At 36.9% G+C, this 24,385-nt stretch overlaps 2 protein-coding genes across 5 annotated transcripts in view; one reads left to right on the top strand and one right to left on the bottom strand.

Moving 5' to 3' along the window:
- Nucleotides 1–18,568, top strand: part of SPATA1 (spermatogenesis associated 1) — a 76,609-nt gene extending 58,041 nt beyond the window's left edge. For 2 of the 4 annotated variants that reach the window (XM_070786209.1, XM_070786208.1), the window contains exons 11-15: nt 1,262–1,440; nt 4,559–4,657; nt 7,017–7,104; nt 10,894–10,963; nt 18,456–18,568. In XM_070786209.1, the coding sequence (XP_070642310.1) occupies nt 1,262–1,440; nt 4,559–4,657; nt 7,017–7,104; nt 10,894–10,916 (389 nt within the window). In that variant the 3' untranslated portion in view covers nt 10,917–10,963; nt 18,456–18,568. Of the gene's footprint in view, nt 1–1,261; nt 1,441–1,998; nt 4,491–4,558; nt 4,658–7,016; nt 7,105–10,893; nt 10,964–18,455 lie in introns of those variants that run through there. The other 2 variants (XM_070786210.1, XM_070786211.1) reach the window with 2 other exon arrangements.
- On the bottom strand, nt 10,080–23,966 carry CTBS (chitobiase). Its single transcript, XM_019958395.2, has 7 exons — nt 23,746–23,966; nt 22,445–22,583; nt 21,756–21,964; nt 18,453–18,624; nt 16,100–16,197; nt 15,601–15,747; nt 10,080–10,351 (listed from the first exon to the last, which is right to left on the bottom strand). Exons 1-7 carry the CDS (start codon nt 23,920–23,922, stop codon nt 10,160–10,162), a joined length of 1,134 nt encoding a protein of 377 aa, XP_019813954.2. The 5' UTR covers nt 23,923–23,966; the 3' UTR covers nt 10,080–10,159.
- Between the last annotated feature and the right edge of the window lie 419 nt (nt 23,967–24,385).

The raw sequence follows: 24,385 nt of genomic DNA, 5'->3' as shown, positions 1-24,385 counted from the left end.
GTGGGAATGCAAACTAGTACAGCCACTATGGAGAACAGTGTGGAGATTCCTTAAAAAACTGGAAATAGAACTGCCTTATGATCCAGCAATCCCACTGCTGGGCATACACACTGAGGAAACCAGAAGGGAAAGAGACACGTGTACCCCAGTGTACATCGCAGCACTGTTTATAATAGCCAGGACATGGAAGCAACCTAGATGTCCATCATCAGATGAATGGATAAGAAAGCAGTGGTACATATACACAATGGAGTATTACTCAGCCATTAAAAAGAATACATTTGAATCAGTTCTAATGAGGTGGATGAAACTGGAGCCTATTATACAGAGTGAAGTAAGCCAGAAAGAAAAACACCAATACAGTATACTAACGCATATATATGGAGTTTAGAAAGATGGTAACAATAACCCTGCGTATGAGACAGCAAAAGAGACACTGATGTATAGAACAGTCTTATGGACTCTGTGGGAGAGGGAGAGAGTGGGAAGATTTGGTAGAATGGCATTGAAACATGTATAATATCATGTATGAAACGGGTTGCCAGTCCAGGTTCGATGCACGATACTGGATGCTTGGGACGACCCACTGGGACGACCCAGAGGGATGGTATGGGGAGGGAGGAGGGAGGAGGGTTCAGGATGGGGAACACATGTATACCTGTGGTGGATTCATTTTGATATTTGGCAAAACTAATACAATTTTGTAAAGTTTAAAAATAAAATAAAATTTAAAAAAAAATTAAAAAAAGAATAGCAAAAAAAAAAAAAAGAAAGAAATTCTGCCCTACAGCAGTTTGGGGATATATTGGGAATAATTTTGATAAATGATGAATTAGAATCAACTGATTTCACAAAACAAGTCATTTTCGGGCTGAAAAATAAGGAAAATCTGAAAATATATATTTTGCCTTTTTGTTTTATATTTTTAATTATATAAATACTGAATTCAAATCAGATTATGGATAAAAGTAATCAAAATAAAAGTATACATATTTTGTTATAGGTAATATTTTGAAGAAAGATTTTCTAAAAAAGTACAAGCATGAAGAACTTGATTTTGGTCCCTGGATTTAAGAGTATTTTACTATATATGTAGGCCTTTTAATTCAATAAACATTTTTCTCTTAACTCTAATTTCCTCAGCATATGAGAGAGGAATGATTTGAATTAACTCCAGGGTCCTTTCCAGATTGAAAAGTTTAATCAAACTATAGCATTTGCGTTTTTTTGTTGTTGTTGGTTTTTTTTTTTTTTTTTTAAGCCTGTGGTGGTTGGAAAAAAAAGTGCTTTGAAACAAAGAAAGTTACAGCATCATTGGAGGAAGTTTTAACAAAACTTCGAGAAGATGTGGAACTTCACTATAAAAAATTGCTCATGCAACTTAAAGCCAGGGAGATCAAGATGAGACCAAAGAATCTTGCAAACATCACAGACTCTAAGGTACTATTAAATATGTTCACATTCTGTTGAGTGTGCCCTCTAAGTCACTTCAGTCATGCCTGACTCTTTGCAATCCTATGGACTGTAACCTGCCAGGCTCCTCTGTCCGTGGGGATTCTCTAGGCAAGCATACTGGAGTGGATGGCCATTCCCTTCTCCTGGGGGTCTTCCCACCCAGGGATCGAACCCAGGTCTCCTGCATTTCAGGCAGATTCTCTACTGTCTGAGCCTCCAGGAAAGCCCCTGTGCTGTATATTACATCCCTAGAACTTGTAGATCTTATATCTACAAGTTTGTAACTTTTGACCACTGTTACCCATTTCTCCCAACCCGCACCTCCTGCTTCCACCAACCACCAATCTACTCTGTTTCTATGAGTAAAAGTTTACCATTTTAGGTCATTTTAATATAAAATCCAAATAGTTTTAAATAAAGTTTTCTCCATATTAGCTGATACTTTTTTTAAGCATCACTGAAACTTTTTATCTTACTGTTTTCTCAAGTTGAATATATGATAATGTCCTTTTCATGAAAGCAGCTTAAATTCTTTCTTTCCAGACAGTTACACCTCACAAAGAATAGCAAAGAGAGATAAGAAAGCCTTCCTCAGTGATCAGTGCAAAGAAACAAGAGGAAAACAATAGAATGGGAAAGACTAGGGATCTCTTCAAGAAAATTAGAGATACCAAGGGAACAATTCATGCAAAGATGGGTACATTAAAGGACAGAAATAGTATGGACCCAACAGAAGCAGAATATATTAAGAAGAGGTGGCAAGAATACACAGAAGAACTATACAAAAAAGATCTTAATGACCAAGATAATCACGATGGTGTGATCATTCACCTAGAGCCAGACATCCTGGAGTGAGAAGTCAAGTGGGCCTTAAGAAGCATCACTACAAACAAAGCTAGTGGAGGAGGTGATGGAATTCCAGCTGAGCTATTTCAAATCCTAAAAGATGATGCTGTAAAAGTGCTGCACTCAATATGCCAGCAAATTTGGAAAACTCAGCAGTGACCACAGGACTGGAAAAGGTCAGTTTTCATTCCAATCCCAAAAAAAGGCAATGCCAAAGAATGCTCAAACTACTGTACAATTGCACTCATCTCACACACTAGCAAAGTAATGGTCAAAATTCTCCAAGCTAGGCTTCAACAGTATGTGAACTGAGAATTTCCAGAAAATCCAGTTTGAAAATCCAGTTCAAGCTGGATTTAGAAAAGGCAGAGGAACCAGAGATCAAATTGCCAACACCCACTGGATCAGAGAAAAGGCAAGAAAGTTCCAGAAAAACATCTACTTCTGCTTTATTGACTATGGCAAAGCCTTTGACTGTGGATCACAACAAAGTGGAAATTTCTTAAAGAGAAGGGAATACCAGACCACCTTACCTGCCTCCTGAGAAACCTGTATGCAGGTCAAGAAGCAAGTTAGAACCAAAGCACTGGTTCCAAATTGGGAAAGGGGTACGTCAAGGCTGTATATGGTCACCCCGCTTATTTAACTTATATGCAGATGACATGCAAAATGCCGGGCTGGATGAAGCACAAGCTGGAATCAAGATTGCTGGGAGAAATATCAATAACCTCAGATATGCAGATGATACCTCCCTTATGGCAGAAAGCAAAGAGGAACTAAAAAGCCTTTTGATAAAGGTGAAAAAGGAGAGTGAAAACGCTGGCTTAAAACTCAACATTCAGAAAACTAAGTTCATGGCATCTAGTCCCATCACTTCATGGCAAATAGATGGGGAAACAATGGAAACAGTGACAGCCTTTATTTTCTTGGGCTCCAAAATCACTGCAGACTGTGACTGCAGCCATGAAATTAAAAAACACGTACTCCTTGGAAGAAAAGCTATGACAAACGTATAGAGCATATTTAAAAGCAGAGGCATTACTTTGCCAACAAAGGTCTGTATAATCAGAGATACGGTTTTCCTCTCGTAGCTCAGTTGGCAAAGAATCTACCTGCAACCCAGGAGACCTGGGTTTGATTCCTGTGTCAGGAAGATCCCCTGGGGAAGGAAATGGCAACTCACTCCAGTATTCTTGCCTGGAGAATCCCATGGACAGAGGAGCCTGGCAGGCGACATTCCATGGGGTTGCAAGATTTGGACATGACTTAGTGACTAAACCATCTCATGGTTTTTCCAGTAGTCATGTATGGATGTGAGAGTTGGACCATGGAGAAGGCTGAGTGCTGAAGAATTGATGTTTCTGAACTGTCATGTTGGTGAAGATTCTTGAGAGTCCCTTGGACTGAAAGGAGATCAAACCAGTCCATCCTAAAGGAAATCAATCCTGAATATTCATTGGTAGGACCGATGATGAAGCTGAAGCTCCAATGCTATGGCCACCTGATGGGAAGAACCAACTCATTGGAAAAGACCCCTATGCTGGGAAAGATTGACAGCAGGAGAAGGGGACGACAAGGACTAGATGGTTGAATGGCATCACCGACTTAACGGACATGAGTTTGAGCAAGCTCCAGGAGATGGTGAAGGACAGGGAAGCCTGGCATGCTACAGCCCATGGGGTCGTAAAGAATCAGACACAACTAACAACTGAACAATGAACAATAGCAACTCACAAACTTTTCTGAACAAAAGTAACCAAAAGGTTACTTAAGTAATCTTTACTTAACTAAAATAGGTTTTTTCATATTAACAGATTTTCTTATAAAATACAATATTTCATTATTAAATATTTTAATGTGATTCTATTATGATTCCACTGATAAACCATTATGCCAATTTCTGAAGTCATGCTAAGTATCTTAAACCTAGTATATTAATCTTATAGTAATAGTTGTTGGATTCTATGGTGCTAATTTAATGGTAAATTTTACAAATACCTATTTATTTTTATAATACATTAAAATGGTAGTAGAACATAAAGGAAAGTGGTCCCTAAAGCATAAGAAATTAACAACTCAATAATTTAAACAACTCAATAATTTACTGCAAAGCAACAAGCTTATTTTATGGAATAGGTTATTTTCATGATATGCTCTTTTGATATTTGATCTTTTTGTTGTTCATATTGACAAAGAATTAAAAATTTAAAAGGCAGATGTTATACTAAACAAAGACATCTTTATATGTCCCATACAGAATTACCTTATCATCCAGATCACTGAAGTACAACATGCTATTGATCAACTTAAGAGAAAACTGGATACTGACAAAATGAAACTCATAATAGAAATTAAGGTACTTTGAATTTCCCCTAATAAGATTATAACATTTATCTTGAAATAAACTACTTTGGTGTTTTAACTTTGCTTGTTAATAGTGTAAAGGCAGTAAGGACTGTCTTAAAATTGTTAACAAAAAAGCATGAGTGAAAAAAGTACAAGAATAATAATGAAATCCTGTGAAAAGATTCCTAACAAGGCCAAAGCAAAACTTAGTAAAATTTCACTAAGAAATAAAGTAAAAGAACCTTGTGAATCAGTATCCCATCCATTCATCATATGCTCAGTCCTGTCCGACTCTTTGTGATCCCATGGACTGTAGCTCGCCATGCTCCTCTGTCCATGGGATTTTCCAAGCAAGGATACTGGAGTGGGTTGCCATTTCCTTCTCCAGCAGATCTTCATGACCCAGGGATCAGACCCATGTCTCCTGTCAGAACCAGGAGACATTGCAGGCAGATTCTTTACCTCTTGAGCCATCAGGGAAACCCATGAATCAGTACAGAGTTTCCATAAAATATTTTTAAAGAAGTAATTTTCATACATTAGCATCATTCATACCTAAGTCGGACAAACCACTGAACTCTCTGAGCTCCCATTTAATTTTAATATTTTCTCCTCTCGGGTAATTCTCTCATTTACTCTGGTTGTTTTCGTGTATATATATATATATATATATATATATATATATACACACACATATATATACAATGTTATACGAGTGCTCTCTTTATCAGAAATAGCTTTATGACAGAGAATAATGACCCCTGTCAAGAATTAGCACTGTCCAATACAACTTTCTGTGGTGGTGGAAATGTTTAAGACCTGCACTGTCTGATAAGGTAGCCACTAGCCACATAAGGATGTTGAACACTTGATATATAGATTGTTGTGTGACTGAGGAATTGAATTTTAGATTTAATTTTAGTTACTTTCAGGTTAAATAGTTACATGTGGCAAGTGGCTACTCTATTGGACAGCACTGTTCTAGATTCTTTTCACTAGCAGCATTCTCCAGACTAAACTCTGGCTCAGCACTGAGAAGCTTAAAACTACAGGAAAGGAAAAAGGTAAAGGACAATTTTAAATAACAAAAAAAAAAACGAGTTATTTGACATTTTTATACAGTATACACTAAAAAAAAAAAAATAGTACATTCAGTGAATGAAAACTCCTGTGTATTCAGAAAAAGGAGAGAAATCAAGCGTAAAACTTGTCCACTTAAGGATAGTTGAATGGGTAGAAGACCCACCAAGGCCTTCAATTACAACTTCCTCATGCCCTTTTCTTCTGGAAAGCATACACATTAGTTCTTACCATTTTTTGCATATTTTAGCCTTATAAATATTACATATAAATGGTTTGAACCCAAATTAGAATTATAGTGAAAAAACAGGAAAGACATGTAAAAAAGAGAACCATGTTTTCAGCTTACAGGCTGCAGGTGAAAAAAATCCTACATTAACCATAGGACCTAACTGTCACATAGAAGACATTATAAGATACATTATAAGAATTTATGTATCTACACATAAGATACAGATCTAAGGAGCAGAAAACCTATTTTGACTGTTGCAATCATATTCAAATAATATAACACAATCTGCTTCTTAAAGTTCAATGTTGTATCACCTGGAGATCCTGTTAAAACTAGCAGGATCTGATTCAATAGATCTCTGGGGGAAGCCTGAAAATCTTCAGCACTAACAGACTCCCAGGTGATGCTGATGCTGCTGGTCCACAGACAATACTCAGAATGGCAAGTTCTGGTAGCAGATGGTCTAAGTTTGAATTCTGGCTGTGCCACTTTCTGGTTTTATACCTTAGCAATTTACTTAACTTCTAGGCATTTCAGTTTTCTTAGCTGTAAAATGAGGAGGAATAACAGTATCTGCTTCAATTAAATTTCTGGAAGAATCTAAGGGGTTAATGCACTTAAAAGAGTGCTTACCACACTATTATATTTCTTAAGTACTTGCTCGGTTTCTAAGGTCAGGAAATTAAGTTTTTTTGTAATTTCTTTAGGAGTCAGAGGTTTTTTGCTTTTACCATTTTCTTTACACATTGAGAAGATACTGAAATAAATGAAAGATAAAATTCTTTCTCACTCTAGTTTTTTAGAACCATTTATTTTTTATCATGCTTATATACTAATAAGTGAAATTATTTGGTAGCATAACTAGCAGTAGATAAGCATGCTTACTCAAAGGGACTTATGAATGATACATTTACCATAGTAATCCAGTGCAAGCAAAGGGCCTGAAGGCAAATGAGAGAAGACATGAAAGCTATTTCAAAAACCCTTATTTATATGACAATTATATAATTTTAGAAAAGATGGAAGTTCATTTTTGAAAGACAATTCTTTTTTATAGATGAGAAAACAAGCAATTTCAGATTTACGCACATTGAAAGCTGAACTGGCACAGAAGAAACTTAATACAACTTTTCAATCTCAATTAGGTATGTTAATTTAAAACTTTTATTGGTCAAAATCCAGTGATTAAGACTCTGCACTTCCATTACAGGGAGTGCAGGTTCAATCTCTGGTATAGGAATTAAGATCCCACATGCATTGCGGTGTGGCCAAAAAAAAAATTTTATTTACTTACTTGAACATATTTATTTAACCATTGTTCTCCTTGTTTCATATAAATTATAAGTTTTACATCTTTTCACTTTTCTTGTGGCTATTATACAGTGTTTCAGGAAATATAGGTGTAAAAAAGCAAAATGGTGGTTATTTGGCTATTTTTTAAGGTTTCAAATATATTACATTTTATTTTACAGTACTATATTTTATCATTTTCACTTTTAAGTAGTCTTAAAATATAATACCTAGTATGACTGTAAAATGAAAAATTATTTATTTTAATAAATATGAGTCTTCACTCTGTGTAATAGGCTCCAGTTTCATCCACCTCATTAGAACTGATTCAAATGTATTCTTTTTAATGGTTGAGTAATACTCCATTGTGTATATGTACCACTGCTTTCTTATCCATTCATCTGATGATGGACATCTAGGTTGCTTCCATGTCCTGGCTATTATAAACAGTGCTGTGATGAACATTGGGGTACACGTGTCTCTTTCAATTCTGGTTTCCTCGGTGTGTATGCCCAGCAGTGGGATTGCTGGGTCATATGGCAGTTCTATTTCCAGTTTTTTAAGGAATCTCCACACTGTTCTCCATAGTGGCTGTACTAGTTTGCATTCCCACCAACAGTGTAAGAGGGTTCCCTTTTCTCCACACCCTCTCCAGCATTTATTGCTTGTAGACTTTTGGATCGCAGCCATTCTGACTGGCGTGAAATGGTACCTCATTGTGGCTTTGATTTGCATTTCTCTGATAATGAGTGGTATTGAGCATCTTTTCATGTATTTGTTAGCCATCTGTATGTCTTCTTTGGAGAAATGTCTATTTAGTTCTTTGGCCTGTTTTTTGATTGGGTCGTTTATTTTTCTGGAATTGAGCTGTAGGAGTTGCTTGTATATTTTTGAGATTAGTTGTTTGTTAGTTGCTTCATTTGCTGTTATTTTCTCCCATTCTGAAGGCTGTCTTTTCACCTTGCTTATAGTTTCTTTTGTTGTGCAGAAGCTTTTAATTTTAATTATGCAGAGTTAAGTAAGCCAGAAAGAAAAACACCAATACAGTATACTAACGCATATATATGGAATTTAGAAAGATGGTAACGACAACCCTGTATGCAAGACAGCAAAAGAGACACAGATGTATAGAACAGTATTTTGGACTCTGTGGGGGGGGGGGGGGGGATGATTTGGGAGAATGGCATTAAAACATGTATAATATCATATAACAAATGAATCGCCAGTCCAGGTTCGATACAGGATACAGAAGCTTGGGGCTGGTGCACTGGGATGACCCAGAGGGATGATATGGGGAGGGAGGTGGGAGGGGGGTTCAGGATTGGGAACACGTGTACACCCGTGGCGGATGCATGTTGATGTATGGCAAAACCAATGCAATATTGTAAAGTAAAATAATAATAATTAAATAATTTTTAAAAAAAGAAGCCCAAAAAGGAAAAATGAGAAAAACAGCATAAATAAAAAATACACAAAAAGATGACAGATAAGAGTAACAGAAACTTGTAACGGTAATAGTAACTTGTAACAGAAAAAATAGAGGTATAATTTCTGTATTTAATGAGAACATACAATTGAATTAAAAATCTGTTTGATCTAAAAAAAATAAAAAATAAAAAAATGAGTCTAACTTGCATTCACAGCTATAAGAGATTAGTACTGAGAATTTAAATCTTTTATTTTAAAAATACAAAGACAATAGTAATCAGCAAATACTATGGAAAATGATTGGTTTTACTTTGCCATAAATAATCATACAAGTAGGAAATGAATTATTCTCATAACAGAAGACTCAACCATCATTTATCCCAATTTGAAGAGGGCAGAATGCACAGGGAAGGCAGGATTTATGTAAATCCAGAGTTTAAGAGTGCAGATTTTTAATCTAAGAATTTATAGGAATTAATATAAATGCAACACAATATTCTAAATTGGCTTGAGAAAGGAAACATAGACCCTTGTACATTTATTTGCACAAAATTTCTCTTTTAGGAAGAAAACAACAGTTAAGAAACTAATGTCTTTAGATAATCAAAACACAGATGTAGAAATTGAAAAAATTTAACTATGCAAACAAAACTAACCAGGATATACAGATGTCCATCAGTGAAGGAATATTAATAATTTGGGAGGGTAAATGACAATGAACAGAACTGCGTTCAACATCAAGTTTTTTGTAAACATTTCAGATACAACCTCAAAAAAAATTTAGTTGGTAAATATTATATATATCTAACGTACTAATTCAAAAATTACTATTAAGTTACCTTCTTGTATTTTCTAAGTATTTTGATCTTTTATATTCATTTTTTCCCCCTTTGGAGACTTAAGTGAGTTTCATTCAAGTGACTCCAAGAACATGAGTGTTATAAGAAATCGGGAAGCAGAAAAATTATTTGCATCAATTTGATGAACCTAAAGACACAAAATTGCAGGTTTAAAATTTATTGAAAAAAGTATAAAACAGATTCCCAGACTAAATTTTTAAAAATCTATCCCTAGGCAAACAATTTCCACTTCAAATTATACATATTTATAAATTGTCACTGATTTGTAAGTATATATTTTATCATTTATTATCATTTAAAATTTTAGCATAATAAAATTCTGAAAGCAATTGTTCCCAACTATAGTATTAAACTTCTTACAGGGGAATATTTGACATGGTAAGTTGACTTGCTTCTTACCTTTACCTTTATGTTGTTGTACACAGAAGATATACATAGGTATTTTTCAATTTCAAACAAAGCATTTCTTTGTTCTTTATCTGTTTTTGAGAATACTAATAACTAAAACATATAAGAACATGAAAAAAGGTCTAAATTTTTTAATCTCTTCCAGAAACTAGATAGATTTAAACAGATCATTTTTCTAAATCTTCATAGTTTAACACAAGATGTTCATCTCTGGTCACAGGTTTGGTTTTAAGGCTTTCCACATTTCTTCAGTTTGCTGTCTTGCTATAGCATCTCCAGAGTAGTCAAGGCAGTTTGCATGCCACATGCCAATGCCGAGTATGCCACGTTTTTGTACATATGATGCCTTTAGAGAAATGCTCTGAGGGTCATCATACCACACTTGATGGAAATGGCCAGCCTGATCCTGTACAAATAAATTAAAATGTAACTTGAAAATAGTCTGCACAATAAGAGGAAAAAGTGTTTCTTAAATCCAATGATTCAAATAGGGTACAATTGAAATAATAAAACTTTCAGGACATGCATAATACAGTCCATCATTCTATATGTGATACTTTCTAGATATCATTGCCTGTAGTACTTTTATAACAATAGAGATTACACAAATGAGCCTCCCAATATATCCTATTTAAAATCCTCCTCATGCCCTAAGATTCCTTCCTTGCTCTGATTTGGTGATTATCAACCAAGATGTGCTGTTCACATCTGAATCACTTGTGAGGACTTTTAAAAACAGATTCCTAGGACCCACACCACATGAAAACTATTGAATCAAAATCTTCCAGGGCTAGTGCTATAACATATATTTGTTTCTTTGTGTTATGTTTTAATGTTCCATTAGGTGATTCTGATATGTAGTCAAGATTAAGGAGGATCACTGCTCTTGCCTTCTAAAACCAACTTATACACGTTTTGTTTTGTTTTGTTTTTTGCATTCACTTACAGTTCCTGGGAATGTACCTAGTTAGAAGCTCAACAGGTGTCTTTGTTTATGATGAAACAGTCAGATCAAAAGGTAATGGCAATGGATGAAGAAAATATCTCCTTTTCTAGGTCTTAAAGAATTGAGTCTAAGAGCCTGTGGGTCTGGACCCCATGGGTGACGTAGGCACACACCTGATTAAGAACCACAAACTAGAAATTGGTCTTATGCTTACTTTCCTTAAAAGTCCTTTTCCCCACTACCACTTGCCTCTATCTAGCACTAACCGTAGTCTCTTTTAGAAGGTATATAAGCTACGGATAAAGGATAAAAGAAAGAGGAAAGGAGCAGAATTAAGCAAAAGGGTAAAGGAAAGGGGAAAGATAGGAAGTAAAAAATAGAACAATCTGCGATTTAAAATAATTTACTAATTTTTATATACATCTGGGGAACTCTTTAAAGGCAATTCTCAATGAATGTCAGTAATATTTTTATTTATGCTAGCACCATGAGAATTAGAATCATCTCATAAGATGACTGCTTTAAAGGATAGTAGTCACTTGGTAAATGAATAAGGTGTGTATATATAAGTATAGCTGATTCATTACATATAAGTGTAGCAGATTCATTACTATATCTTACATCCTATTATATAAATTGTTTAGAAAAAGGCATACATGCTCTAGTATCAATTGTGATTCGATATTAAAAGACAACTTGCAAACCTTGTCCCTAAATATAGAAAGATTTATTTTTTTAGAGGCAGGAGCAAAGACATATTGCCCCAAAGACATATCCCTTTGAATTTTGTCATCATTCTATTGGGTTGGCCGAAAAGTTCGTTTAGCTTTTTTCCATACTAGCTTACAAAATTAGGATGAAATTTCTGGCCAACCCAATAGTACTTTGAGTCTTTCTGACATATTAAAAATTTCAAATACCTCAAATAGTGAAGGATCAAAGGATGAAAAACTGGATATTTGTAAGTTTGACATATGCCTGGTTAAGGAACATATGCCTCCAAGAATATTGACTGCAACAGGAAGCTGCTATTGCTGAGACAGCTTTAGAAAGCACAATGATTCTCTTCAGTAAAAACAGAAACTTGATTTGGGTTGCTATGGAATTTTACAAAGAATGAAGGAGAACAAATTGGTTATAACTAGATGGCTGTCTGAAGTGCCATGAAATGAATAGTTTTCAAGGCTCATCAAGATGTTTCCTCAGTTCTAAAATCTTAAAGAATATGTCTTATTATGCATTAAGGAAAAAAAAAAGGAATTACAAAAAAACTACATAATAGGGTAAACTATTTATTTTAAAATATGTATTTCCAAACTATATATAATTGGTTAAATAAGCCATTTACCAAACTGATGTCCGTGAAAAACTGTTCCCCTGCAAGTTTCTAAGAGTGTTGGGAAACAGGGTTCTATGTCAAACAATTAAATTACTTTATGTACTATGCTGCTGCTGCTAAGTCGCTTCAGTCATGTCCAACTCTTTGTGACCCCATAGACGGCAGTCCACCAGGCTCCCCCGTCCCTGGGATTCTCTAGGCAAGAACACTGGAGTGGGTTGCCATTTTCCTTCTCCAATGCATGAAAGTGAAAAGTGAAAGTGAAGTCGCTCAGTCGTGTCCGACTTATAGTGACCCCATGGACTATAGCCTCCCAGGTTCCTCCATCCATGGGATTTTCCAGGCAAGAGTATTGGAGTGGGTTGCCATTGCCTTCTCCGTATGTACTATAGTTAGTTCAGTTGCTCAGTCATGTCCGATTCTTTGTGACCCCATGAATCGCAGCACTCCAGGCCTCCCTGTCCAACTCCCGGAGTTCACCCAGACTCACATCCATCGAGTCAGTGATGCCATCCAGCTATCTCATCCTCTGTCGTTCCCTTCTCCTCCTGCCCCCAATCCCTCCCAGCATCAGAGTCTTTTCCAATGAGTCAACTCTTCGCCTGAGGTGGCCAAACTACTAGAGTTTCAGATTTAGCATCATTCCTTTCAAAGAAATCCCAGGGCTGATCTCCTTCAGAACGGACTGGTTGGATCTCCTTGCAGTCCAAGGGACTCTCAAGAGTCTTCTCCAACACCACAGTTCAAAAGCATCAATTCTTCAGCGCTCAGCCTTCTTCACAGTCCAACTCTCACATCCATACATGACCACAGGAAAAACCATAGCCTTGACTAGACGAACCTTTGTTGGCAAAGTAATGTCTCTGCTTTTGAATATGCTATCTAGGTTGGTCATAACCTTCCTTCCAAGGAGTAAGCATCTTTTAATTTCATGACTGTAGTCACCATCTGCGGTGATTTTGGAGCCCAGAAAAATAAAGTCTGACACTGTTTCCACTGTTTCCCCATCTATTTCCCATGAAGTGATGGGACCAGATGCCATGATCTTGTTTTCTGAAATTTGAGCTTTAAGCCAACTTTTTCACTCTCCACTTTCACTTTCATCAAGAGGCTTTTTAGTTCTTCTTCACTTTCTGCCATAAGGGTGGTGTCATCTGCGTATCTGAGGTTATTGATATTTCTCCCAGTAATCTTGATTGCAGCTTGTGCTTCATCCAGCCCAGCATTTCTCATGATGTACTCTGCATATAAGTTAAATAAGCAGGGTGACAATATACAGCCTTGACGTACTCCTTTTCCTATTTGGAACCAGTCTGTTGTTCCATGTCCAGTTCTAACTGTTGCTTCCTGACCTGCATGCAGATTTCTCAAGAGGCAGATCAGGTGGTCTGGTATTCCCATCTCTTTCAGAATTGTCCACAGTTTATTGTGATCCACACAGTCAAAGGCTTTGGCATAGTCAATAAAGCAGAAATAGATGTTTTTCTGGAACTCTCTTGCTTTTTCCATGATCCAGCAGATGTTGGCAATTTGATCTCTGGTTCCTCTGCCTTTTCTAAAACCAGCTTGAACATCAGGAATTTCACGGTTCACATACTGCTGAAGCCTGGCTTGGAGAATTTTGAGCATTACTTTACTAGCGTGTGAGATGAGTGCAATTGTGCGGTAGTTTGAGCATTCTTTGGCATTGCCTTTCTTTGGGATTGGAATGAAAACGGACCTTTTCCAGTCCTGTGGCCACTGCTGAGTTTTCCAAATTTACATCTCAAATCCTTGAATATTATGTTATACATTATAAATTTTCAAGAGAGACTTACAGTATGTAGTGTTTTCCAGATATATTTGGCTATGGCGTGTATGTGTATTTGTGTGTATGTGTGTGGTTTTTTTTAGTAAATTCTTTTAGAATTTAATTTGACCTTTAAAATTTAAAATTACACAATTTTGAAGGTTACTTTCCAATATTGGCTATATTCCTTGTGCCGTACAATATATCCTTGAGCCTATCTTATACCCAAAAATTTGTTCCTCCCACTTCCCCACCTTCTATATTGCCCTCTCCCTGCTCTTCCCACTAGTAACCACTCAAGTGTGTGTATGTGTGTATGTGTGTGTGTCTATGTATTATTAACTGTTCCCAGAACAAAATTCTATAAATACGGTTTGGTAAAGACAGGATCACAATATTCAGTTCAGTTCAGTTGTTCAGTCATGTCTGACTCTCTGCGACCCCATGAACCGTAGCACGCCAGACCTCCCTGTCCAACACCAACTCCCGGAGTCCACCCAAACCCATGTCGGTGATGCCACCCAGCCATCTCATCCTTCTCCTTAAGGAGGAGAAGGATCACAATATACCCAAGTTTAATTAATAAGTTTATACTTTAGAGTCTAGATTCTAAAGTTTAAAAAGCTCTACACTAAAACTTTCTACATAAATGATATACAGGCATGTACATCAATTATAATTTATTAAATATGTATATATGTAGTCATTTATATATATATGTATATATATACATATGTATATATGTAGTCTGATATCAGACTATCAGAAAAATATATATACATTCTTGCTGGAATTAACATTCATCATATCATTTTAGGGTTCCTTTAATAGTTAACATAATCTAAGGCAAATTCAAAGATGGTTTGTATTTAAAAATTTTTGAGGTGTGGAAAAGTTTTTATTATGCTAAAGGTAAACTATGGATAATATAACTTTTTTTATCCCTTCAGTATGGCAATTCCTGTTTATCAAAAACTACCTGACAGAATTATTAGTCATTTACTCTGTTTCTTCAAGTTTCTGTTTGTAATATTTTTCAGTCTCTAATTTTTAATATTGTTTATAATTTATTTAATATCACAGTTTGAACTGTGGGATAAATTTGGAATGATACAATTTTCCATTGTAAAGTGCATGATGATGCATCTTCTAGTCTCAGTCTCATTTCTTCCAATATAACAGCCTCATAACAATCATGAGACTGCTTTGAAAAATGGAGATTTTCAGAGCAAGTAACCTATTTTGGTCCAAAGTCCTTTCAAAAGCCACAGGCATCATTTAAAATTGTCAACTCCTAAGAAAATTGTTTGTGATATACATGTTTTTATTATATCATCTAAAATGACAAGTGGCCCATGCAGATCTATCTGTTCCACTATTAGCATAACTTGAATTGCTCACAAGGGAAGTCAAGTTCCTGATTACTCAGGTTCAAACACAAGTCTACTCATGTAAACAGCGGTCTGTATGTTGTATCCTATAAGAAAACTGATAGAAGAAAATCTTACTATCAAATATGTAATTATGAAAACATGCAATCATGAAAACTAATAAAGATTTGTAACTTGTGGATAGTCTTACTTTATAGTGATAATAAGGAGACTGCTGATTTTTATCCCACAGTCTTCCAGAAGTAGAACTATTTACTTGCTTCATAATTTTTTGATATGTCACTTGATGATGTACAGCATCTCTACAAGGGTATTTTGCAGTGGTACAAACATGATCCTATAAACGCAAAAATGTTCATGTTATAGATTATCAATTAAACAAATCTTCAGAGTCAAATCAAAAATTATAAAAAATTATTATACATGAAATATAAACTATAAGTAGATAATCTGACTATACAAATTGAAGTTAAATTTTAATATTAAATAGATATATAGAAATATTCACACACTTGTATGGGATTTAATTATTTATTTAGTCCCAAACTATATTAAAGAAGTTCTCTATAAAGTATATGTATTCTATAGAGAGAAGTTTCTAAACTCTAAATAAAGTAAAGTTTATATAGAGGAAACAAACCAAGCTCTAGAAAGAGAAAAAAATTACATAAGAAATGATTTGTTCTTACCACTGATAGATTTTGGCAGGTAAAATCATAACCATACCAGGGAATACCCATTACAAGTTTCTTAGGGTTAATTCCAATCTTGATGAAGTCATCATATCCTGATCAAATAGGAACAGAAAAATCATATTATTTTTCTCTTCATATATCTACTAATGTGTTCATACAAGCTATGTAACCACTCAGAATCCAAGTTTGTAAAAACAGGTACATTTATTCAAGACACTACAGTGTTTCTCTAATATACTATAAAAGTCATCTCTTAAAGTCTATAAATTTTGTATCACTTTCTAAGTCATTTGTTTTATAAAATATTTATTTATTTGGCTGCACTGAGTCTTCATTGGTATGCAGGATCATTAGTTGTGGCATGTTACAGAATCTTTTATTTTTGGCATGCAGCTCTTTTAGTTGCAGCATGCAAATTAATAGAAAACATTCGAAATAATCAAAATCAAATTGAAGCAAAAAATTCACAAAATTTATTTTAAGAACACTGGCACATTTCAGGAAAGCATGTTAATTGTGTCTATTAACTACTAAGGCACAGATTTGATATCCTAGATTCTAAAGCTTTAAAAAAGTTATATAAGTCAAACTTTCTGGCAGGGGTCTCAAAACTGCTTCTTGAATGCACAAGTGTTTCATATTTTATCAGTATCCTAAAGGAGATCAGTCCTGGGTGTTCACTGGAAGGACTGATGTTGAAGCTGAAACTCCAATACTTTGGCCACCTGATGCAAAGAGCTGACTCATTTGAAAAGACCCTGATGCTGGGAAGGATTGAGGGCAGGAGGAGAAGGGGACAACAGAGGATGAGATGGTTGGATGGCATCACCAACTCAATGGACATGGGTTTGGGTAGACTCCAGCAGTTGGTGATGGACAGGGAGGCCTGGCGTGCTGCGGTTCATGGGGTCACCAAGAGTCAGACACGACTGAGACACTGAACTGAACTATACACATGAATTACAGCTACCTTATCTTACTTGGTAGCAGATAATCTATAGATAGGAAACAGAGAAAAATGAATAAGTCCATGGTCCTATCAATTCCTTTCTTACCCATGCTGCAAAATACAAAGACATGTTCCAAGATTAGCTAGGATGAGTTGAGTAATTTGCCATTTTTCTGAGTCTTTAAAGTTACCATGTACTGTTCAATATCCAAGAGAGGGATGGAGTATGCATCATTTCCCAAACATACATGATAATGAATCTTTTACTGATATACATAATTATCATATCTTTCATAAACGCAGCTTGCAAACACTGGATTAAATAATTATTTTGTATTATAACACATTTTTTCAAATTTTAAATAGGATATGCTTTTGATCAAACTAGTCTATTCAGAAAATTTGTTGTTGTTTAGTCACTAAGTAATGTCTAACTCTTTGCGACCCCACTGACTATAGCCCTCCTGGCTCCTCTGTCCATGAGATTTCCCAGGAAAGAATACTGTAGTGGGTTGCCATTTCCTTCTCCAGGGGATCTTCCTGACCCAGGGACTGAACTAGGGTCTCCTGCATTGGCAGGTGGATTCTTTAACACTGAGCCACCTGGGAAACCCATCCAGACAATTAGGACATGATAAAAAAGATCAAGTCAGGTTCTATGATTTTACCTCTATATGAAATATAAAGGGGTTTTTATTTATTATTTAATAGTTAAATCAGTGCCAACTATGCCAGAAAATCTCACTTAAGTCCAAAAGTTAACAAGCAATCTTTTATTCAATCGGTTGATGGCATACAAACCAACGCAAACTTCAGAAAGGATAATGCAAAGTCCATGTCATATGAATGACATACCAGAAGTACTCTTAATAGGAATGTAATTGTCAATGTAGCATGGGTACTAAACATAAATGTCAAATAAGGTAAAAAACAATACTATCAATCATGTACAATAGTTACATTATAGCTACCTTTGCTATTAAATTATTTAACATTGGTTATTTCAACAAAAAAAATCTGTCAAATTCTAAATAAGCAAATATCTTCTTTGCGTAACTTTCTGAAAAGAGCTGTGACCTGAAGTTAGAACACCTGCTTGAATCCCAACCATACACTACCTAATAGCCATGCAATCATGAGATCTTAACACCCTTCATCTCATCTATAATGGAGGGTTAATTTATTACGCCTATCTGACAAGACTTTTAGAAGAAGTAATTGAAAATGTTAAAACTTTTTATAAAATTTAAAGCTCTCAAATTAAGAGGTGTTTATGTTTTAAGAAAGTGTTACAAATGGAAAACATATACAAATGACTTAGAAATACTAAAACATATCTTAATGTTTGAGGTTATAGAATTACTGTTACTGATAAATGATCACTTTGTGATTTCTTACCAGTTAGTGTCTGAATATAGGGAGAATTGGCTCCTGCAATACATTGTGAACAGGCCAGACATCGTTCGTCGTAAGACATCACAAAGAGAAAGTCACAGGCATCTGCAATTCCGGTATAGTTATAGCACCTTGCACCTACGCAGTTTGGACCCCAAGGTACATCAAAGGTTACCTGTAGAAAAACCATTTTATGTAACATGATCAAATATGCATATTACGGCAGATGTTTTGTTGATTATATATTCTCTTGCTTCATATTAAGGCCCAAAAAGAACCACTTAGGTGTATGAACATAGAGTTTGACATGTATAGAATGAGAACAATTCTAAGAAATGTATTTTTTGCCTGCATGGACTGACCCAGACATGTGTTTTGGACAATATTTTGGACATATATAGATATAGATAATGGACATATATTTGGACCAGGAAATATTTGGACTTGTACAATGACCAGGAGTGGGCACACTGTAGAAGAGGAGTTTTAAACTCAAATGCCTACAGACTGGCAACTCAACTGATTAAAGAAAATTCATGTAATCACAGTAGGGTATGGTAGGGTCTATAAGCAACTAGAGAGTAAAACACATGGAAAGAATTCAAATTTTAAAATTCTTTAAAATATCGTGCAAGTTACATAGGTCATCTCTTGGCACAAGCTGACTGGACTGTGTTGGGAGTTTGAGCTCCTGATTCCTTTTATGCTACCTGGTAGGTTTAGTCCAATATTATAATTAAAGAGTAGTGGTATTTTATGGCTACTAGTATATAATAATCAACTCAAAATGTTATACAAGCCACTTAAAAGGTTGATTTTATGGAAATATTCAAATAAAACTTGAGTGATAAATTATCTTTCATTTTGAATATGAGCCAGTCCTCGGTAAGGACAAGCCTCTTAAGATTTATTGCTTTAATTGAGTATTATGCTGCTGCTGCTGCTGCTGCTAAGTCACATCAGTCGTGTCCGACTCTGTGCGACCCCATAGACGGCAGCCCACCAGGCTCCTCTGTCCCTGGGATTCTCCAGGCAAGAACACTGGAGTGGGTTGCCATTTCCTTCTCCAAAATTGAGTATTATATATGCCTGCAAATGTTCTGAAGCTTCATTAAAAGTTTTCTTCTTAATTAGGCTCTCAATAAATATACTGATTAATATTACAAAAAGTTGAGGTATTTTAGTTAAATTTTTACACTTTGGCCAATTTATTCTACTTAACTCTTCTTAGGACTTTCTCAAAATTCTCTCTATAACTCTCTCATTATTAACACTAAAGAAAGCTCTGTTTTGTAAGTACAGGCTTTCCCCAAATCTCTCCAGCAAAATAGGTTATAAAGTGAAATTTTTACATATTGGACTTCATTTTTTCACTCTCTCCTCTTACAAAATGGAAGTATAATAAGGTGATAGAGAAAGTGACTGCCTCTAAGCAGGTAAATTTTAAATTCATTTTGCAAGTCCTTGCCTCTCTTCTGAGCAGTGAGTTTCACTGGGTTTCCTGTCATGGTTAATCTCACACTGTTTTTAGCAGGTAGTGTTAGTGTATTAGAAAAGAAATCAAAAGACTGATTCTTATGTTGGCTCTCATATAACTAGATTATTTCATTTTAAATACGTGGTCTGTTTTCCAACTATAACAGTGACAGTGTAGAAAGAATTCTTCAAGAGCCCTTCTAGTTGTTTAATTCTGTAAGGACAAATTCTATAATCCTAAATTATCATCTTTTCCCCAAAATTCATTTCTCCTTCCAGGGGCTCTTTTTTTTTTTTTTTTTTTCTGCTCACCGGTTTAAGGACTTTGGGGCTTTTTCTGACTCTCTTTCTCTCTCATCCTATAGCTAATCTCACATTTTCTTTTAGGTAGCTTCTCACAATTGTTCTGCCCCTTCCTTTTCTTTTATCCACTAATTCAATGAACACTTTCTGAGCATTAGGGTTATGCTGCTGCTGCTGCTAAGTTGCTTCCGTCATGTCCGACTCTGTGTGACCCCAGAGACGGAGGCCCACCAGGCTCCCCATCCCTGGGATTCTCCAGGCAAGAACACTGGAGTGGATTGCCATTTCCTTCTCCAATGCATGAAAGTGAAAAGTGAAAGTGAAGTTGTTCAGTCATGTCTGACTCTTAGCGATCCCATGGAGTACAGCCTACCAGGCTCCGCCGTCCATGGTTTTTCCAGGCAAGAGTACTGGAGTGGGGTGCCATTGCCTTCTCCGGTTAGGGTTATGCCATCATTCCTATTCAAACCATAAATTCTAAGTTATTGGATTACTGGGTTCCTTGTAAGTCTCCTCTAGACAATTTTACATACTACCATAAATAATCTTCCCCAGATACTTTCTACACACTTTACCCATTACATATAGAATCAAATGCATACTCTTCAGTGTGACATCCTGGATGTTCTGTGTGACAATCTGGCTCAGCTTGACAACCGTACTTCCCACCACCTTACCTAATATGAACTTGACATAGTAGCCCAAATTGTTCTACTTGCCCATGGAAATAGATACTCATACTGCCAAGTCTTTGCTCAGTCTCTTCCTCTTTGTTCTTTCACTATAGTTTAATCAGGACTAGCAAATAAGTTCCCACACATTAATTCTACCCTATTAACAAAGCAATCTAGAGAATGAAGGAAAAGTTTCTGAGGCCAAAATCTGTGAGAAGAGTACGGTGACCTGCATGCCAGGTATTTGCTATTCTTGATCTAAAGTGTACTTGTCTGGAAAATTGAATTCCACACTGACAAACCTTCCCTACTTGCATGCAGTCACAGAGATATCAATTTTTATGTTGTCTATTATTTTTCTAGTGCTTCTCAAATTCATGTTGACCAACTAGACCAGAATCACCCACCTATCACTCTTGATAAAAATACAGTTCCTAGAATTAGGGTTTGAGTCTCACTGGGCCATGGGTGCTTTGCAAAGTAATTCAGAGTCTATGGAGCAAGTGAGACACTTCTCCAGGACTATCTCTACTCTTAGGCAAAAGCTGTTTCTGTCCTGAACTGATGAAAGCAGGGCCTGGCCAACTGAGTCCTTCCTCTGCCTTTCTACTATATCTAGCCATGCTGCAAGACAAGCAGGTAGGGCAGTTCCAGTGTTGTAGCCTTATGTGAATAAAGAACAGGTTTGGCACCTTAAAATTTTATAAAACTCTTTTAGTTAAGAACCTCAAAAGTTCCAGAAAATTTTTTAGGATGTGCTGAAACTTCCTACTCAGTAAAACTGAGATTCTACCTTAATGAATTTTGAGAGGAAAAACAAGGGGTTTCCAAAAAACAGCAAATGAATTTTCACCTGTGATCCTTTAATTTCATGATGGAAAGAGTCTGTGGTTTCTTTGACTAAAGCAGTTAATGCATAATATTCAGGTGATGAATGAGCAACATCTTGTTCTATGTCTAGATTAATTCCATCCATATATTGTGTTTTGGCCAGCTTAACTTGTTGAGCTATCCAGGATGCTCTGAAAGTAGCATTAATGATATCCTTTACAGGTACATCTCCTATGGAAGAAATAGACATCTTTTGTACATACATGCTTTCCACATTTTAATAAAATATATTTCACAAACCCATTCCAAAGAGATCCAAATATCTTTAAAACATCTCATAATTTTTGAATGCTCAGCCTCAAATTTAAGTTTTCCAAATGAAGAAATAATACATCAAAATCACAGAAAATGTCACTGATCTCTAAATAACCATTATGAATAATTAGTAATATTCTCAGATTAAAAACAGAGATTGTGAGCTATGGCTAGCTAAGGGTCATCATGCTAATTAGGACTCAATATTTTGCCCAGATCATATGGTGGTTGACTTGATGCTTTAAAAATATCTCTACCTGAAAAATGAATTAAACAGTAAGATTAATTTTAGGATGCTAAACATATAAACATGAACATTTTTGGAAATCAAGATAGCAGATGATGCAACTAAACTTACCAATTGGCTAGACACATCTGGTTAAAGTTGTACCTTACCTTTTAACACTACTCTGGCTCCTTTTGCATGAGCATGGCACATAAGTTCTGGGTCATAATTTGAGAAAAGTACCACAGTTGTAATCTGTGACCAGTCATAATATTTCCAAGTTTTATGTCCAACATTAAATACAAAGACCTGCCAAAACAACAGGAATAAGCACCCTCACTTAAACCAGGAAGAATACCATTCTGACCACCCAAAGAAATATTAATTAATCATCGATCATATGGCAGGCACTGGTAGACACTGAGAGTACAAGAATGAATTAGATATGCTGCTGCTGCTGCTAAGTCACTTCAGTTGTGTCCGACTCTGTGCGACCCCACAGACGGCAGCCCACCAGGCTCCTCTGTCCATGGGATTCTCCAGGCAAGAACACTGGAGTGGGTTGCCATTTCCTCCTCCAATGCACAAAAGTGAAAAGTCAAAGTGAAGTTGCTCAGTAGTGTCAGACTCCTAGCGACCCCATGGACTGCAGCCTACCAGGCTCCTCCATCCATGGGATTTTCCAGGCAAGAGTACTGGAGTGGGGTGCCATTGCCTTCTCCAATTAGATATACGGGTCCCAATTAATTGGTGGCAGAGGAAATTAGCAGGGTCTGGAAAGCAGGGGAGGGTAAGCTAGGAAGAAATAGTGGCAAGTGCCTGGAGGCACAGAGAGCCCAGTGTTATGTTCGGCTGACACCTAGAATTTGGAGGAAGACAATAATGAACCAGAGAGAGGTAGTCAGGGTTAAATCATGAAAGGACTTGAAGCCCTTTTGAGAAATTATCCCGAGGGAAAGGATTTTAAGAAGAGAATATATATATTTTAGGTATGCATTTTAGAAAATTAAAGACCTATTTTTATCCCCCTTCTTGGGTGCCGGGTATAGAAAAGCAGAGTAAGGAGCACGGTCAGTCTTTCACTGGACCGCGCCGCAGTGCTGATTCTCTCAAACTCATCCTCATCCTCTTGGAAACCAATAGGTCTTGCTACTTAGGGAGTTGTTTCCTTACAGGCCTGCTTGTTTGGCCAGAGTACCTCAGGAGAAACACAGCAGGCTGATGCAAGGGTGTTGGATTCAGGCCTAGGTTGGAATACTTAACTGTGAGACCTGGGAGGAGTTACTCAACCTCTCTGATCCCAAATTTCCTCAAGGAAATTCGTGAACAGAAAGGTCCTCCGCGAGCAAAGTTAGTTCCGCCCCCCTACCCCCCAACACCTCTTTTTCCGGCTCCGTTCTTCTACTCAAAGTCTTTTGGGGGCCCTGTGAGAACCAGACCCGGAGGGTCAGGGGAGAGGGATGCCACTGACCTCGAAGTCGGGGCGGTGGGTGATGGGACGGCACAGCGCTGGGACCTTGCACGGGCAGTCCGCCCTTGCCCCATCGGGCAGCGCCAGCAGCAGCGGCAGCAGCAGCGGAGCGAGTCTGGGCGCCCGGCGGGGCAAGGGAACGAGGCGCCGGCTCCCTGCTAGCTGCAGCCGTGCCATACTAGCGGCTCACCAGGCAACGGTACCTTCGGGTTCCCAGCTGGGGCCTGCTTTATGGAGGGGAGAGGGGAAGCGGGGCGGGGCGGGGTGGGGAGGCTGCGGTCTCCAAGCCCTGGGGATCTGGGCTGTCGGAAGGAGGCACTGAAGTTTATGAGCCTCCGGCGCCTTGCAGACCAACTTGGGCAAACTCAGGGAGATGTTGAGCGTGAGGGACAGAGAGGCCTGGCGTGCTGCAGTCCATGGGGTCGCAAAGAGTCGGACACGACTGAGCGACTGAACAACAACAAGAGCCTCGTGAAGGAAATTAAAAAGCAGGTAGTCTGGGCAGGCTTTAGAAGCAGGAGAGGTTTCTGACTGCCTTCTAACCCTGCCTGGGCTAGGTGTTTGTCTCAAACACACGAACTCGTATCAGCCAGTCAAGGGACAGTGCTTTAGATAAGAGAGGGAGTGGATCTTGGATTTC

The sequence above is a fragment of the Bos indicus genome, chromosome 3, assembly GCF_029378745.1.
Source record: "Bos indicus isolate NIAB-ARS_2022 breed Sahiwal x Tharparkar chromosome 3, NIAB-ARS_B.indTharparkar_mat_pri_1.0, whole genome shotgun sequence".
Classification (NCBI taxonomy): Eukaryota; Metazoa; Chordata; class Mammalia; order Artiodactyla; family Bovidae; genus Bos; species Bos indicus.
This window is presented reverse-complemented; position numbering and strand designations above follow the sequence as displayed.

Bases quoted from the DNA above. Each gene is read 5' to 3' on its own strand.
- CTBS (XM_019958395.2), bottom strand. From the start codon at position 23,922: ATGGCACGGCTGCAGCTAGCAGGGAGCCGGCGCCTCGTTCCCTTGCCC. The intron at 21,965-22,444 runs GTAAGGTACAAC...TTTCTTCCATAG, and splicing joins AGCCAGAGTAGTGTTAAAAG to GAGATGTACCTGTAAAGGAT. The intron at 10,352-15,600 runs GTAAGACTATCC...TTATTTGTACAG, and splicing joins CTCCTTATTATCACTATAAA to GATCAGGCTGGCCATTTCCA.